General features: G+C 36.2%; 2 protein-coding genes across 2 annotated transcripts; one reads left to right on the top strand and one right to left on the bottom strand.

Moving 5' to 3' along the window:
• Positions 1 to 491: 491 nt before the first annotated feature.
• LOC111803754 lies at positions 492 to 1,586 on the top strand. The gene is made up of 4 exons (XM_023688290.1): positions 492 to 581; positions 753 to 887; positions 1,041 to 1,148; positions 1,449 to 1,586. Exons 1-4 carry the CDS (start codon positions 492 to 494, stop codon positions 1,584 to 1,586), a joined length of 471 nt encoding a protein of 156 aa, XP_023544058.1.
• An 8,156-nt stretch (positions 1,587 to 9,742) lies between these two features.
• Positions 9,743 to 10,807, bottom strand: LOC111803432 (probable calcium-binding protein CML36). The gene has a single exon (XM_023687833.1). It carries the CDS (start codon positions 10,616 to 10,618, stop codon positions 10,037 to 10,039), a length of 582 nt encoding a protein of 193 aa, XP_023543601.1. The 5' UTR covers positions 10,619 to 10,807; the 3' UTR covers positions 9,743 to 10,036.
• Positions 10,808 to 13,411: the final 2,604 nt, after the last annotated feature.

Raw genomic sequence — 13,411 nt, 5'->3', positions numbered from 1 at the left:
GTTGTCTGAGATGTCTAAGATGTCTGACAGGCCTGAGATGTGATGTCTGAGAGTTTGAGGTTTCTGAGATGTCTGAGGTGTCTGAGATGTCATATGTCTGAGATGTCTGAGATGTCTAAGATTTTTTAGATGTCTGAGATTTCTGAGATGTCTGAGATGTCTAAGATTTTTTAGATGTCTGAGATTTCTGAGATGTCTGAGATGTCTAAGATGTCTAAGATGTCAAAGATGTCTAAGATTTTTTAGATATCTGATATTTCTGAGATGTCTAAGAGGTTTGAGAGGTCTGAGATTTCTTAGATGTCTAAGAGGTTTGAGAGGTCTTAGATGTCTAGGATGTCTGAGATGTCTCTGAGATGTCTGAGAGATTTGAGATATTTAAGAAAGCTGAGAGGTTTGAGACGTCTGAGATACTTTTGATGTCTCAAATGTCTGAGATGTCAGAGATGCCTTTGATGTCTGGTATGTCTGGGATGTTTGAGACGTCTTAGATGTCTGAGATACCATGGATATCTGCGGTATCTGAGATGTCTGATATGTCTTTGACGTCTGTGATGTCCGAGATGTCTGAGATGTCTATGGTATCTGAAATGTCTGAGATGTCTTAGATGTCTATGGTATCTGAGATGTCTGAGATGTCTGAGGTGTCTGAGATATCTGAGGTGTCTGAGGTGTTTGAGGAATCTGAGGTGTCTAGGGTGTCTGAGATATCTGAGGTGTCTGAGATATCTGAGGTGTCTGAGGTGTCTGAGGTGTCTGAGGTGTCTGAGATATCTGAGGTGTCTAAGGTGTCTGAGGTGTTTGAGATATTTGAAGTGTCTGAGGTGTTTGAGACGTCTGATATCTCTGAGGTGTCTGAGGTGTTTGAGACGTCTGAGATCTCTAAGGTGTCTGAGATGTTTGATATGTCTTTGATATCTTTGTAGTCTGAGATGTCTGAGATGTCTGAGAGTTCTAAGATTTCTTTGGTATCTTTGTAGTCTAAGATGTCTAAGATGTCTGAGAGTTCTGAGATTTCTTTGGTATCTTTGATGTCTTAGATGTCTAAGATGTCTGAGATTTCTTTGGTATCTTTGATGTCTGAGATGTCTGAGATGTCTAAGATGTCTCAGATGTCTGAGGTATCTGAGGTGTCTGAGGTGTCTGAGGTATCTAAGGTGTCATAGATTTCTGAGATGTCAGAGATGTCTGAGATTTCTGAGATGTCTGAAATGTCTGAGATGTCTGAGGTGTCTGAGATATCTGAGGAATCTGAGGTGTCTGAGGTGTCTGAGATATCTGAGGTGTCTGAGGTGTCTGATGTGTCTGAGATAGCTGAGGTGTCTGTGGTGTTTGAGACGTCTGAGATCTCTGAGGTGTTTGAGATTTTTGATATGTCGTTGATATCTTTGTAGTCTAAGATGTCTGAGATGTCTGAGAGTTCTGAGATTTCTTTGGTATCTTTGTAGTCTGAGATGTCTAAGATGTCTGAGAGTTCTGAGATTTCTTTGGTATCTTTGATGTCTGAGATGTCTGAGATGTCTAAGATGTCTGACAGGCCTGAGTTTTCTGAGATGTCTAAGATGTCTGACAGGCCTGAGATGTGATGTCTGAAAGTCTGAGGTTTCTGAGATGTGTGAGGTGTCTGAGATGTCATATGTCTGAGATGTCTGAGATGTCTAAGATTTTTTAGATGGCTGAGATTTCTGAGATGTCTGAAATATCTAAGATGTCTAAGATGTCTGAGATGTCTATGATTTTTTAGATGTCTGAGATTTCTGAGATGTCTAAGAGGTTTGAGAGGTCTGAGATTTCTGAGATGTCTAAGAGGTTTGAGAGGTCTGAGATGTCTAGGATGTCTGAGATGCCTTTGATGTCTAAGATGTCTCTGAGATGTCTGAGAGATTTGAGGTGTTTAAGAGTTCTGAGAGGTCTGAGACGTCTGAGATATTTTTGATGTCTCAAATGTCTGAGATGTCAGAGATGCCTTTGATGTCTGGTATGTCTGGGATGTTTGAGACGTCTTAGATGTCTGAGATACCATGGATATCTGCGATATCTGAGATGTCTGATATGTCTTTGACGTCTGCGATGTTCGAGATGTCTGAGATGTCTATGGTATCTGAAATATCTGAGATGTCTTAGATGTCTATGGTATCTGAGATGTCTGAGGTGTCTTAGATGTTTAAGATGTCTGAGATGTCTGAGGTTTCTGAGATATCTGAGGTGCCTGAGGTGTCTGAGAAATCTGAGGTGTCTGAGGTGTCTGAGATATCTGAGGTGTCTGTGGTGTTTGAGACGTCTGAGATCTCTGAGGTGTCTGAGATGTTTGATATGTCTTTCATATCTTTGTAGTCTGAGATGTCTGAGATGTCTGAGAGTTCTGAGATTTCTTTGGTATCTTTGTAGTCTGAGATGTCTAAGATGTCTGAGAGTTCTGAGATTTCTTTGGTATCTTTGATGTCTGAGATGTCTAAGATGTCTGAGATTTCTTTGGTATCTTTGATGTCTAAGATGTCTGAGATTTCTTTGGTATCTTTGATGTCTAAGATGTCTAAGATGTCTGAGATGTTTGAGGTATCTGAGGTGTCTGAGGTGTCTGAGGTGTCATAGATGTCTGAGATGTCTGAGATGTCTGAGATGTCTGAGGTGTTTGAGATGTCTGAGGTGTCTGAGGTGTCTGAGGTGTCTGAGGTGTCTGAGATATCTGAAGTGTCTGTGGTGTTTGAGACGTCTGAGATCTCTGAGGTGTCTGAGATGTTTGATATGTCTTTGATATCTTTGTAGTCTGAGATGTCTGAGATGTCTGAGAGTTCTGAGATTTCTTTGGTATCTTTGTAGTTTGAGATGTCTAAGATGTCTGAGAGTACTGAGATTTCTTTGGTATCTTTGATGTCTAAGATGTCTGAGATGTCTAAGATGTCTGACAGGCCTGAGTTGTCTGAGATGTCTAAGATGTCTGACAGGCCTGAGATGTATGAGAGGTATGAGTTGTTTGAGATGTCTAAGATGTCTGACAGGCCTGAGATGTGATGTCTGAGAGTTTGAGGTTTCTGAGATGTCTGAGATGTCTGAGATGTCTGAGATGTCTAAGATTTTTTAGATGTCTGAGATTTCTGAGATGTCTGAGATGTCTAAGATGTCTGAGATGTCTAAGATTTTTTAGATGTCTGAGATTTCTGAGATGTCTAAGAGGTTTGAGAGGTCTGAGATTTCTGAGATGTCTAAGAGGTTTGAGATGTCTAAGATGTTTGAGAGTTCTGAGATTTCTTTGGTATCTTTGTAGTCTGAGATATCTAAGATGTCTGAGAGTTCTGAGATTTCTTTGGTATCTTTGATGTCTGAGTTGTCTTAGATGTCTAAGATGTCTGACAGGCCTGAGATGTATGAAAGGTATGAGTTGTCTGAGATGTGATGTCTGAGAGTCTGAGGTTTCTCAGATGTCTGAGGTGTCTGGGATGTCATATGTCTGAGATGTCTGAGATGTCTAAGATTTTTTAGATGTCTGAGATTTCTGAGATGTCTAAGAGGTTTGAGAGGTCTGAGATGTCTAGGATGTCTTAGATGCCTTTGATGTCTGAGATGTCTGAGAGATTTGAGATGTTTAAGAGTTCTGAGACGTCTGAGATATTTTTTATGTCTCAAATGTCTGAGATGTTAGAGATGCCTTTGATGTCTGGTATGTCTGGGATGTTTGAGACGTCCTAGATGTCTGAGATACCATGGATATCTGCGATATCTGAGATATCTGATATGTCTTTGACGTCTGCGATGTCCGAGATGTCTGAGATGTCTATGGTATCTGAAATGTCTGAGATGTCTTAGATGTCTATGGTATCTGAGATGTCTGAGGTATCTTAGATGTTTGAGATGTCTCTGATGTCTGAGATGTATTTGATTTCTTTAATGTCTGAGATGTCTAAGACGTCTGAGATGTCTTTGATTTCTTTGATGTCTGAGATGTTTTGTGATGTCTGAGATGTCTAAGATGTCATGGACGTCTACAATGTTTGGGATGTTTTAGATGTCTGAGATGTTCTAGATGTCTGAGATGTCCTAGATGTCTGAGATACCATGGATATCTGTGATATCTGGGATGTCTAATATGTCTTTGACGTCCGCGATGTCCGCGATGTCTGAGATGTTTATGGTATCTGAGATGTCTAAGATGTCTGAGTCTGGATGTCTGAGATGTCTTTGATGTTTGAGATGTCTGAGATTTCTCAGTTGTCTGAGATGTCTAAGATGTCTGAGTTGTTTGAGATGTCTTTGATGTCTGAGATGTCTGAGTTGTATTTGATGTCTAAGATGTCTTTGATGTCTGAGATGTCTGAGATGTCATGGATGTCTGGGATGTTTGAGATATATTTGATGTCTGAGATGTCTGAGATACCATTGATGTCTGCTATGTCTGAAATGTCTTTGATGTTTGAGATGTCTGAGATGTCTGAGATACCATGGATATCTGCGATATCTGGAATGTTTGAGATGTCTTTGATGTCTGCGATGTCCGAGATGTTTGCGATGTCTATGGTGTCTGAGATGTCTCTAATGTCTAAGTTTGGATGTCTGAGATGTTTGAGATATTTGAGATGTCTAAGATGTCTGAGATGACTGAGATATTTGAGATGTCTGAGATGACTGAGATGTCTTAGATGTCTAAGATACCATGGATGTCTGTGATGTCTGCAATTTCTTTGATGTCTAAGATGTTTGCTATGTCTGGGATGTCTGAGATGTCTGAGATGTCTGAGATGTCTGCGATGTTTGGGATGTGTGAGATGTCTGAGATGTATGAGAGGTCTGAGATGTCTTTGATTTCTTTGATGTCTGAGATGTCTGAGATGTCTGGGATGTCTGAGATGTCTTTGATGTTTGAGATGTCTGAGAAGTCTAAGATACCATTGATGTCTGCGATATCTGGGATATCTGAGATGTCTTTTATGTCTGTGATGTCCAAGATGTCTGAGGTGTCTATGATGTCTGAAATGTCTCTAATGTTTGAGTCTGGATGTCTTAGATGTCTTTGATGTTTGAGATGTCTGAGATATCTTTTATGTCTGTGATGTCCGAGATGTCTGAGGTGTCTATGATGTCTGAGATGTCTCTAATGTTTGAATCTGGATGTCTTAGATGTCTTTGATGTTTGAGATGTCTGAGATGTCTGAGTCTGGAACCGTGTGCATCAGATATTAATGAAAGACCATTAACATCTTTTGAAAGTAATAAGCGTTGTTAGCAAAAAAAAAAAAAAATGGAAGAAGAAACTTGTGGGTCGGAGAAAAAAGGAACCTACAAGTCAGTGTGTTTCATCATAGATATCATCTCAACCAAGGAGGCGGAGAGGAAGGCCACAGAGGCGTATTAGTAAAAGAACATCAAACTTGTCATCCCAACAAAAGAAGCCTAGAGAAATGCCTAAAAAAGAGGTTGAAAGCATATGAGTACATTACAAGAAATTCTGATGATAAATTTTCTACCCATAATAAAGAAGTGGAAGAAATTGCATTTGCATAATTAAAATATCTTCTAAAGAATACATAGTTAACTAGGGACCAAGCAAAGTTGACACTGGCAAAGTCAAGCTTTATACGGAAGAAAATGTGAGCTTGACTTTTAACTCGAAGAAATTTTAGGACAATTGTTAGTAATTATTAAGTTGAGAGCTTAAGAAATTTCATACTTTGTTTTAGAGAATTGTTAACTTACGAACAAAAGTTTAGGAAATCTATTAGTTTCTTTCTCTCGGTAAATAGTTTAACGATGTATGTTTTATTCATAACAAGAAATAGAATTGAAAGCATACTGCTTAAGGTTCTTTTGTGTAAAAAAAAAAAAACTCTCCTCTCAAGTTATTCTTCTTCATTTATTTGCTTCCGTACATTCGTACATTGTAGATTAACCCTTAAAATATCTCGAATTTAATCTTTAAATTTTAGATTATTAAAAATAGTGCCCTAAAATGTTCCAATCTAACCTTTAAACATATATATATATATATATATATATATATATATATATATATATATATATATATTATATAAACTATGATTTAAGTCTATAGTTTGTAACATACTATATAATTAATATTTGTAACATACTATATAATTAATAGTACCCTTGGGTTGCATGACGAACTTCATAGCAATAACCTGCTCATCAATGGGAAGCAAATTTGCACCATAATTATGAAACGTGTAAATAAGCAAGAAAGAAAGTTAAGAATTAGCTCAAAAAATAAATGACTAAACCAAATTCTGATATTACATAATACCCAATACCACGATTCCTATTAATCACTCTATCAAACTGCAATGCGATCATCCCAGCAGGAGAGCCTACCAAGAACGATCCAATGTCCTTACAAATCAAGGAAATAGTTCATCTAAGTAGGGCCTCTCTCCTCTCTCATTCTTACTTCTTTCATCCCACAAAGGAAATGGTTAGCATTTTGGATTTTGAATCTAGTGGCCTAAGTTTAACTCTTGGTAGAACCTCAATGCATGTGGGTGTGGAATTGGTCAAGGAAGCAAAGGTACATACCTTGAAGAGTGAGTTTGAGGTTATCCGTATGAATTGCGGTGACTCAATAGACGACTTCACAATGAAGTTGACGACGATCGTCACCGACACCATTCGTTAGGAAACTAAGTGGAGAATATCTCTGTCATCAAGAAATTCCTTCGAACTGTCTCCCTGAGATTCGTGCAAATTGTTATCTCTATCAAGAAATTCAGCGGTCATCTTATGGTCAATGAGGAGAGACTGCATGGATATGACGAGAATATGAACTCCTGAGTGATTTCACATGATGATCATATGCGACTCAATCTCAATCCTGAGTGAGTTATGAACTCCTGCATGCAAGGGTTTATCCTTTGATTTGCATGGGTGAGAATGTCTCTAGTAGCCAATTCAATATGTCTACCATTTTGGGATTTAACTAAATAGGGTGCTAGAAACATAATATCATGAGATAGAATTCACTTATTTCCATATAAAGAAAGTATATGAGTTGTTCTATTAAGTGTTGATTACTCGACTTGAACAATGGAGCCTCACTCTCATTGGCTCGAGAGAGACTTGGTTTATGATTAGATCATAAACAATTGTTCATTAGAGAATTTTTGGTACTTAAGGCGAAAGATGTAATTATAGAGGTAAACGAACTTTTGACCCAATTGTAACGATGAACAACTCAAAAGATTGACTTGTTTCTAATAATTATATCAATTGACATAACTTGTCCTATATTGCACTTTAATTCTACAGTGGAGTGACGTATAGTTAATAAATAAAAATTGATGAAGGAAAGAATGGAAGAGTTTAGTTAATTAATCTTGTGGGTCAGAATAAAAGGTTGAAATTAATATTTAATATATTAAATATATTAAATATAAAAAAGGAAATAGATTTAATTTAAAATATTTAAATTAATATTTAATATATTAGATATATGAAATAAATAGAGAAATATATTTAGTTTCACATCATCAAATTAATATATAATGTATTAAATATAAATAAAATATATATATATTAATTTGAAATATTCTATTAATATTTAATATATTAAATATATTAGAAGAGAAAAATATATTTATTGTATTTAATAAATGAAATATTAGAACATACATTAATTTAAAATATTTATGAAATTTGAATTAGATTTAAAGGATATTTTATAATATTTAAATATAATTTGAATAAAATATTATATCATAGCATATTAGACCTTCAAATATATTATTTGACAAAAATTGTCCAAAAGTTTCTGAATACGGTCCTGGGATAGAATCAAAATGTCACTAATCTCTCACTGTTTCTGCGTTGTTGAAATACATCAAGGAGGTTTGAAAGCTGCGGTTTCTACAAAGGTAAAGTTTTTACTCTCGCATTAATTGTTTTATTTTAATTCTTAATATAAAAAAAAACAAAACAAAACAGAACGGTTTTAGGTTCTAGTACTTACAATGAGAAGTTCATTCCCTTCGCTTTAGGCTTTCCTTTGTATACCTTAAACCTTCCTTAGGTGCATTAACTCATTTGGGGTATTACAAGTACGCACAGCAACAACTCACAGTTGTCAATGGCTCATATCGACTACAAGACGATTATGCTTGTAGATATAAAAGCCTATAAAGATGCTAAGATGTTGTAAAAGCCAACGATGGATGTGGAGTCCGCTTACATGCTATCTACAAAGTCTGTCTATGTAGACAAGACTTATAAGAATGAGACAGTAGATCTATGGCATGCAAGGTTATGACATGTTTGCTACCACCGGTCGAAGATGATTATAGAGAAATCCATTCTAAAAGGCCTACCTCAACTTGAGGTCAAAACATATATGATTTGATTTGTTCCTCAATTACCATACAAAGAGCCACTATAGTTAATTCACTTCAATTTATTCGGTCGTAGTCAAGTAAACGTCAATCAAAGGGATGTCTTACATGATGATGTACATTGACGACTACTCGAGATATGTATGGATTTTCTTAATAAAAGAAAAGTCTAACACATACTCAAAATTTGGGTCTACCCACGTTTGGTCCAAGTGTAAGTTCCAAATGACACTGATGTTGGTGAGTAAAAAGTATAAAAGATAGATATTTTAGAAATAAAATCTAAAATTTAGATATTTTAAGAATAGATCTAAAAATATTTTAATTATAAATCTAAAAAAGAAAGATATTTTAGAGATAAATTTAACTTGGACAAAAATAGAAGATAAAAAATTAGAATTAGAAGATCACAAATGTGTGGTTAACATTGTCTAGCATCTGGTTAGTATTCTATTCTAAAGAGTGCTTATGCCTCCTCGAGCCACTCTTCTATATGGTATCTACCTTTCCTTGAGCCTATATGGTATCTGGCTCTTCTATATGGTATCTACCTTTCCTTGAGCCTATATGGTATCTGGCTCTTCTATATGGTATCTACCTTTCCTTGAGCCTATATGGTATCTGCCTTCCACTCAGCCACTCTTCTATATGGTATCTGCCTTCCACTCAGCCACTCTTCTATATGGTATTTGCCTTCCTCGAGCTTATATGGTATTTGTAAATGACTCAACTTGTTCTAACTTGGCAATTAAATGACTCAACTTGTTCTAACAATGACTCAACTTGTTCTAACTTGGCAATTAAATGACTCAACTTGTTCTAACTTGGCAATGAGATAGTTCATACCTCGATCCGAGGTGCCCAATGATGAAGACGATCATGGGTTGATTCTCAACAAGTGTGTCCAAGCAAGTTGCAAGTGTCGATGAGCAAGTTGCAAGTGTCGATGAGCAAGTTGCAAGTGTCGATGACGTCTAGAATTGGAATGATGTCCAGAATTGGAATGGCATCACGATGCTCGTTGGAAATCACAATGACAAGATGATGATATAGAGTAGAGACAGAGTAGAGACAAGTCAACTAAAGTTGCAATGAACGAGCATGCGAGCATAGATCGACAAAAGAGAACCTCACCCAAAGTCTACAAGAACCTCATCCAAAGTCTACAAAATTAAATAGAAACGTAAAACTGCAATATCTAGCAGAATAACTCACAACTAAAGGAAAACAAAATCTTTTGAAATAGTATATCAAACCCGAATTGATTACATTAATTATATTGAATTGGTCCATATTCTAACATCATCTTCATACCTAATAAAATTCTTTAATAACAAATTTATAGCTACATGAACCGATCAAAACGGTCACTTTAAAGAAATGAAATACCGTACCGAAATGAAACGAAACCGAAAGGATCCAAAATGGCAAAATAGTATTGACATTTGTTCATTTGATCATCAATCAACCATATATATTGGAGAGTCCCTATTTTCATTTGTAATTCATGATTGATCCGGTCGGACCCGCCACAATGATCCAAACCACAGTTATCATGACTCTATCCCATTACACATAGCACACTCCAACNAAAAAAAAAAAAAAAAAAAAAAAAAAAAAAAAAAAAAAAAAAAAAAAAAAAAAAAAAAAACAATAATTCCAACCCATCACAGCCGTCCAATCAAAAGCATCAAGAGCCGTACGTTCAATCATCTCTGCAGCTCCATCATACGCACGAACTCCGTGAAGCACACAAACCCATCCCCGTCTTCATCCACATCCCTTATCATACGCCGGCAGTCCTCTAACGTGCACCTCTCATCCCCAATTGATCTATAAACCCCGTGAAGCTCCTCCGCCGAGATCCTCCCGTCATGATCCGCGTCAAAAAACTCAAACGTCTCCCGGAGCTCCGACTCCGCTACCGAATCGAACCCCGACCCGACCCGAGCCATCAATTCATCCAACCGGATAAATCCGCCGCCGTCGACTTCGCTCAGCATCATCGCAACCTCCTCCTCCGACGCGATCCGGCTCAAAATCGCCTCCAACTCCTTCCTCGACACAACGCCGTCGTTCTCCCGCTGGTCTGAGTCGGAACAGCCAGCGAGGAGGACGCTAGTCGGAGTTCCGTAGCCAGCGGTGTGAGGCTTGAAGAAATTCTCGGAAGAAGAGGAGGAGGAAGACGTACCAGAACCAAAGGACGGCGGATCGGAACGGGAGACGTCGGCGGAGGGATTCTTCTTGGATCGGAAGAGGCGTTTAGGGCTAAATCGCTTGGGGATTTTCATGGCGGAAAAAACACAAAATAGAGAAGAGAATGAAGAATTTGATAATGGAGAAGGAGAATAGAATTTGGAGGTGAAAGAGCAGGAGAATTGCCGACTTAAATGGAAGGGATGAGAGCGAGAGATCCGCCATGGCAGCTTCCAGGAAGTTTCGCACGTAGTGTAACAAGAATCCGCCGCTGAGGACTAATTTTATATATATATATATATATATAAATATATGGGAAATTAGGTTTTGNTTTGTTTTTTTTTTTTTTTTTTTTTATTATTATTTTAAAATTAAAAAATATTTTTATTAAATAATTGTTAATGGAGAATTTAAGGAGAATCAAAGAATGTGGATTTTTTTGGTTAGGTGGTGCGTAGGGGTATTTTTGTCACACATGAATTTCCTTTATATATATTTTTTATTTTTGGAATCAATAATAATTATAAGAAATAATTCAATACAATTTTTTTAAAAGATAAATTAATTAAATAAGGAAAATAAAAATTAGATGAATTATTTTAATGTGTTGAATAATTTATAAAATTTATAAATAAATAAATAAAAAATAGTAAAATTTAAGTATTTTTAGTTAGGAGGGGTATAATAGACTTTGTTGCTGTTTTTACTCGGTCAAATAACTATTGGGCAATTGTAAAGGAAGCCTAAATGAGAATTATTTTAAATTTTAGGCCAAAAATATTTTAAAAAATAAAAATTGTTGGTTGAAATGAAAATAATTTTGTAAGAGACATGTATGTAAATAAGAACAAAACATTTTAGAATGAAACGTGGTCATGTCACAGGTGAATATGGGACCACGTATTCTGAATCTTATACGTAGAAAAGATAAATAAAATTAATTTTAAATTTTAATCTGAATATTAGAGACGGGAAATTAAAAAAAAAAAATACAATTTTTATTAGTAAAATTGTGAAAAGGTAATTAAAAAAAAGAATTTGTTATAAGAAAAAATAGAAAATAGAAAATGAAAGGGGTGGTGGTGGTGGTTTGGACTCACTTTTGTCACACTCTTTTCTTCATCACTTCCATTTAAAAGGGTTTGCTTCTCGTTTGGGTAATGTATGAGAAAATAGTGAAAGTTTTAGAATTTTCCTTGTTTTTGGGAGACAAGTGGCAGCTAGCCATTGGTTGAACGGCTGCCATAATTTTATATTATTTATTAATAATAAACTCAAGAACATCAAAGTCATGGACATGCAATAAAATATCTCTTTCATTTTCCCAACATTTTCCTTTGATGTTTCATAAATGAAAGGATTTCGACTTGACATAAACGTCTTATGTTCATCTTAAATGCGGAATATGACTCTAAAATTTTATTATAAATAGCGGAAAACTTAAAACTTTTGTAATACTTAAATTGATAGACAATACTGTTGGGCTTACGTGTTTCGAAATATGTGGAATTCAAAGTAAGATAAATACAATTACAAATTAAATAATTTAAATAAATGAAATGAAAATACTCTGTTCTAACCTAAGACTGGAATTTTGAATATGTAGCTACCATATGTACGCGCCACAGTCTTTGATCGTCATGCTGCCGTCAACCATACATGGGCACCTTGCCTTTACTTGAAAAATAATATGGCACACGGCATGAGTATTTCGAATACTCAGTAAGTGACCTCACTATAGGGGTCATGCTAATGCAAACACATGCAATCATGATTTAGAGACCTATCTCTAAACATCATAAGGGTGGCCTCTAGTCTCAAACAAATTGTATGTGTAGTATTTCCTTACACACGACTCACACTTACGAGTGGGAATCCCTAGGGCGCATGCACACCCCTTGGACCCTCTGATCAAGCTAATCTGTAGCGACATCCGGAGGTCAGCGGAACTCCATAGTGTCATGCGCCTTATGAACACCCTCATTTGTGCACATTCGCACTCATCATCGTACGATGTGCGTCTGCAGCACTCATCATCTCTAGGGAAAGTAGCCCTATGTTTATGAACTCAAAATATGCATGTGGTCCCTCTAAATCCAATTATACGTCTCTTCTGACAAAACCCTCTAGTCTCATCTCTTTGTTACACTATGTAACATGTGCTCGTGGATATTTACATTAATATCATTTTCATACTCTTAGGGTTGTGTCCTATGTCGATCTAACGACATGATCCAATAAGACATTCATCATCATAAAGCATGCTCAACTTGGAAAACATCATCATATCAATAACATCGTCATGCAAACATCATACTCATCATAAAGTTATCAAGTGCATCAACTATAACATGTACGTCATGCATCGAGACATAAATAACGTACATACCACATACATCATAGCACAACGTCATACTCATACATCATCATAACTCGTACAATCTTTAGCCAATCCTATAGTGACGCCACTTACTTGGTTGACCTTGGCCGAAATACTCCCTAATTAGCTAAACGTTGTCGGGGTTTGTTTCCTATCACACCGTTCGCCACCTTCCGCTAGTATTTCATAATTAAATTACCAATAAATCAATAAATGTGAAATACGACTCGAAAACGACCTCAATTACCTTAACCGAGGGCAAAAAATGATGACATCGTGGTAACGACCATGAAATTTAAGCTAGGGTAATTGCACTTATATTTAAGTTGTAGCTCGTATAATAGATCAAGACGTTTCTAGAACTTTTGTTAATTCGTTTCCACTATTTCATTGGACATTAATTTTATTTGGAAAGATTTTATGAATTTTTAAGTCTATGCAATGTTTTAAATGAATCTTCAATACATAATAGTCCTATCATGTAATGTAATGATATCTCTATTCCATT

Source organism: Cucurbita pepo, chromosome LG10, assembly GCF_002806865.2.
Source record: "Cucurbita pepo subsp. pepo cultivar mu-cu-16 chromosome LG10, ASM280686v2, whole genome shotgun sequence".
NCBI classification, from domain to species: Eukaryota; Viridiplantae; Streptophyta; class Magnoliopsida; order Cucurbitales; family Cucurbitaceae; genus Cucurbita; species Cucurbita pepo.
The sequence above is the reverse complement of the archived record's forward strand: the minus strand, read 5'-3'. Positions and strand labels throughout refer to the sequence as shown.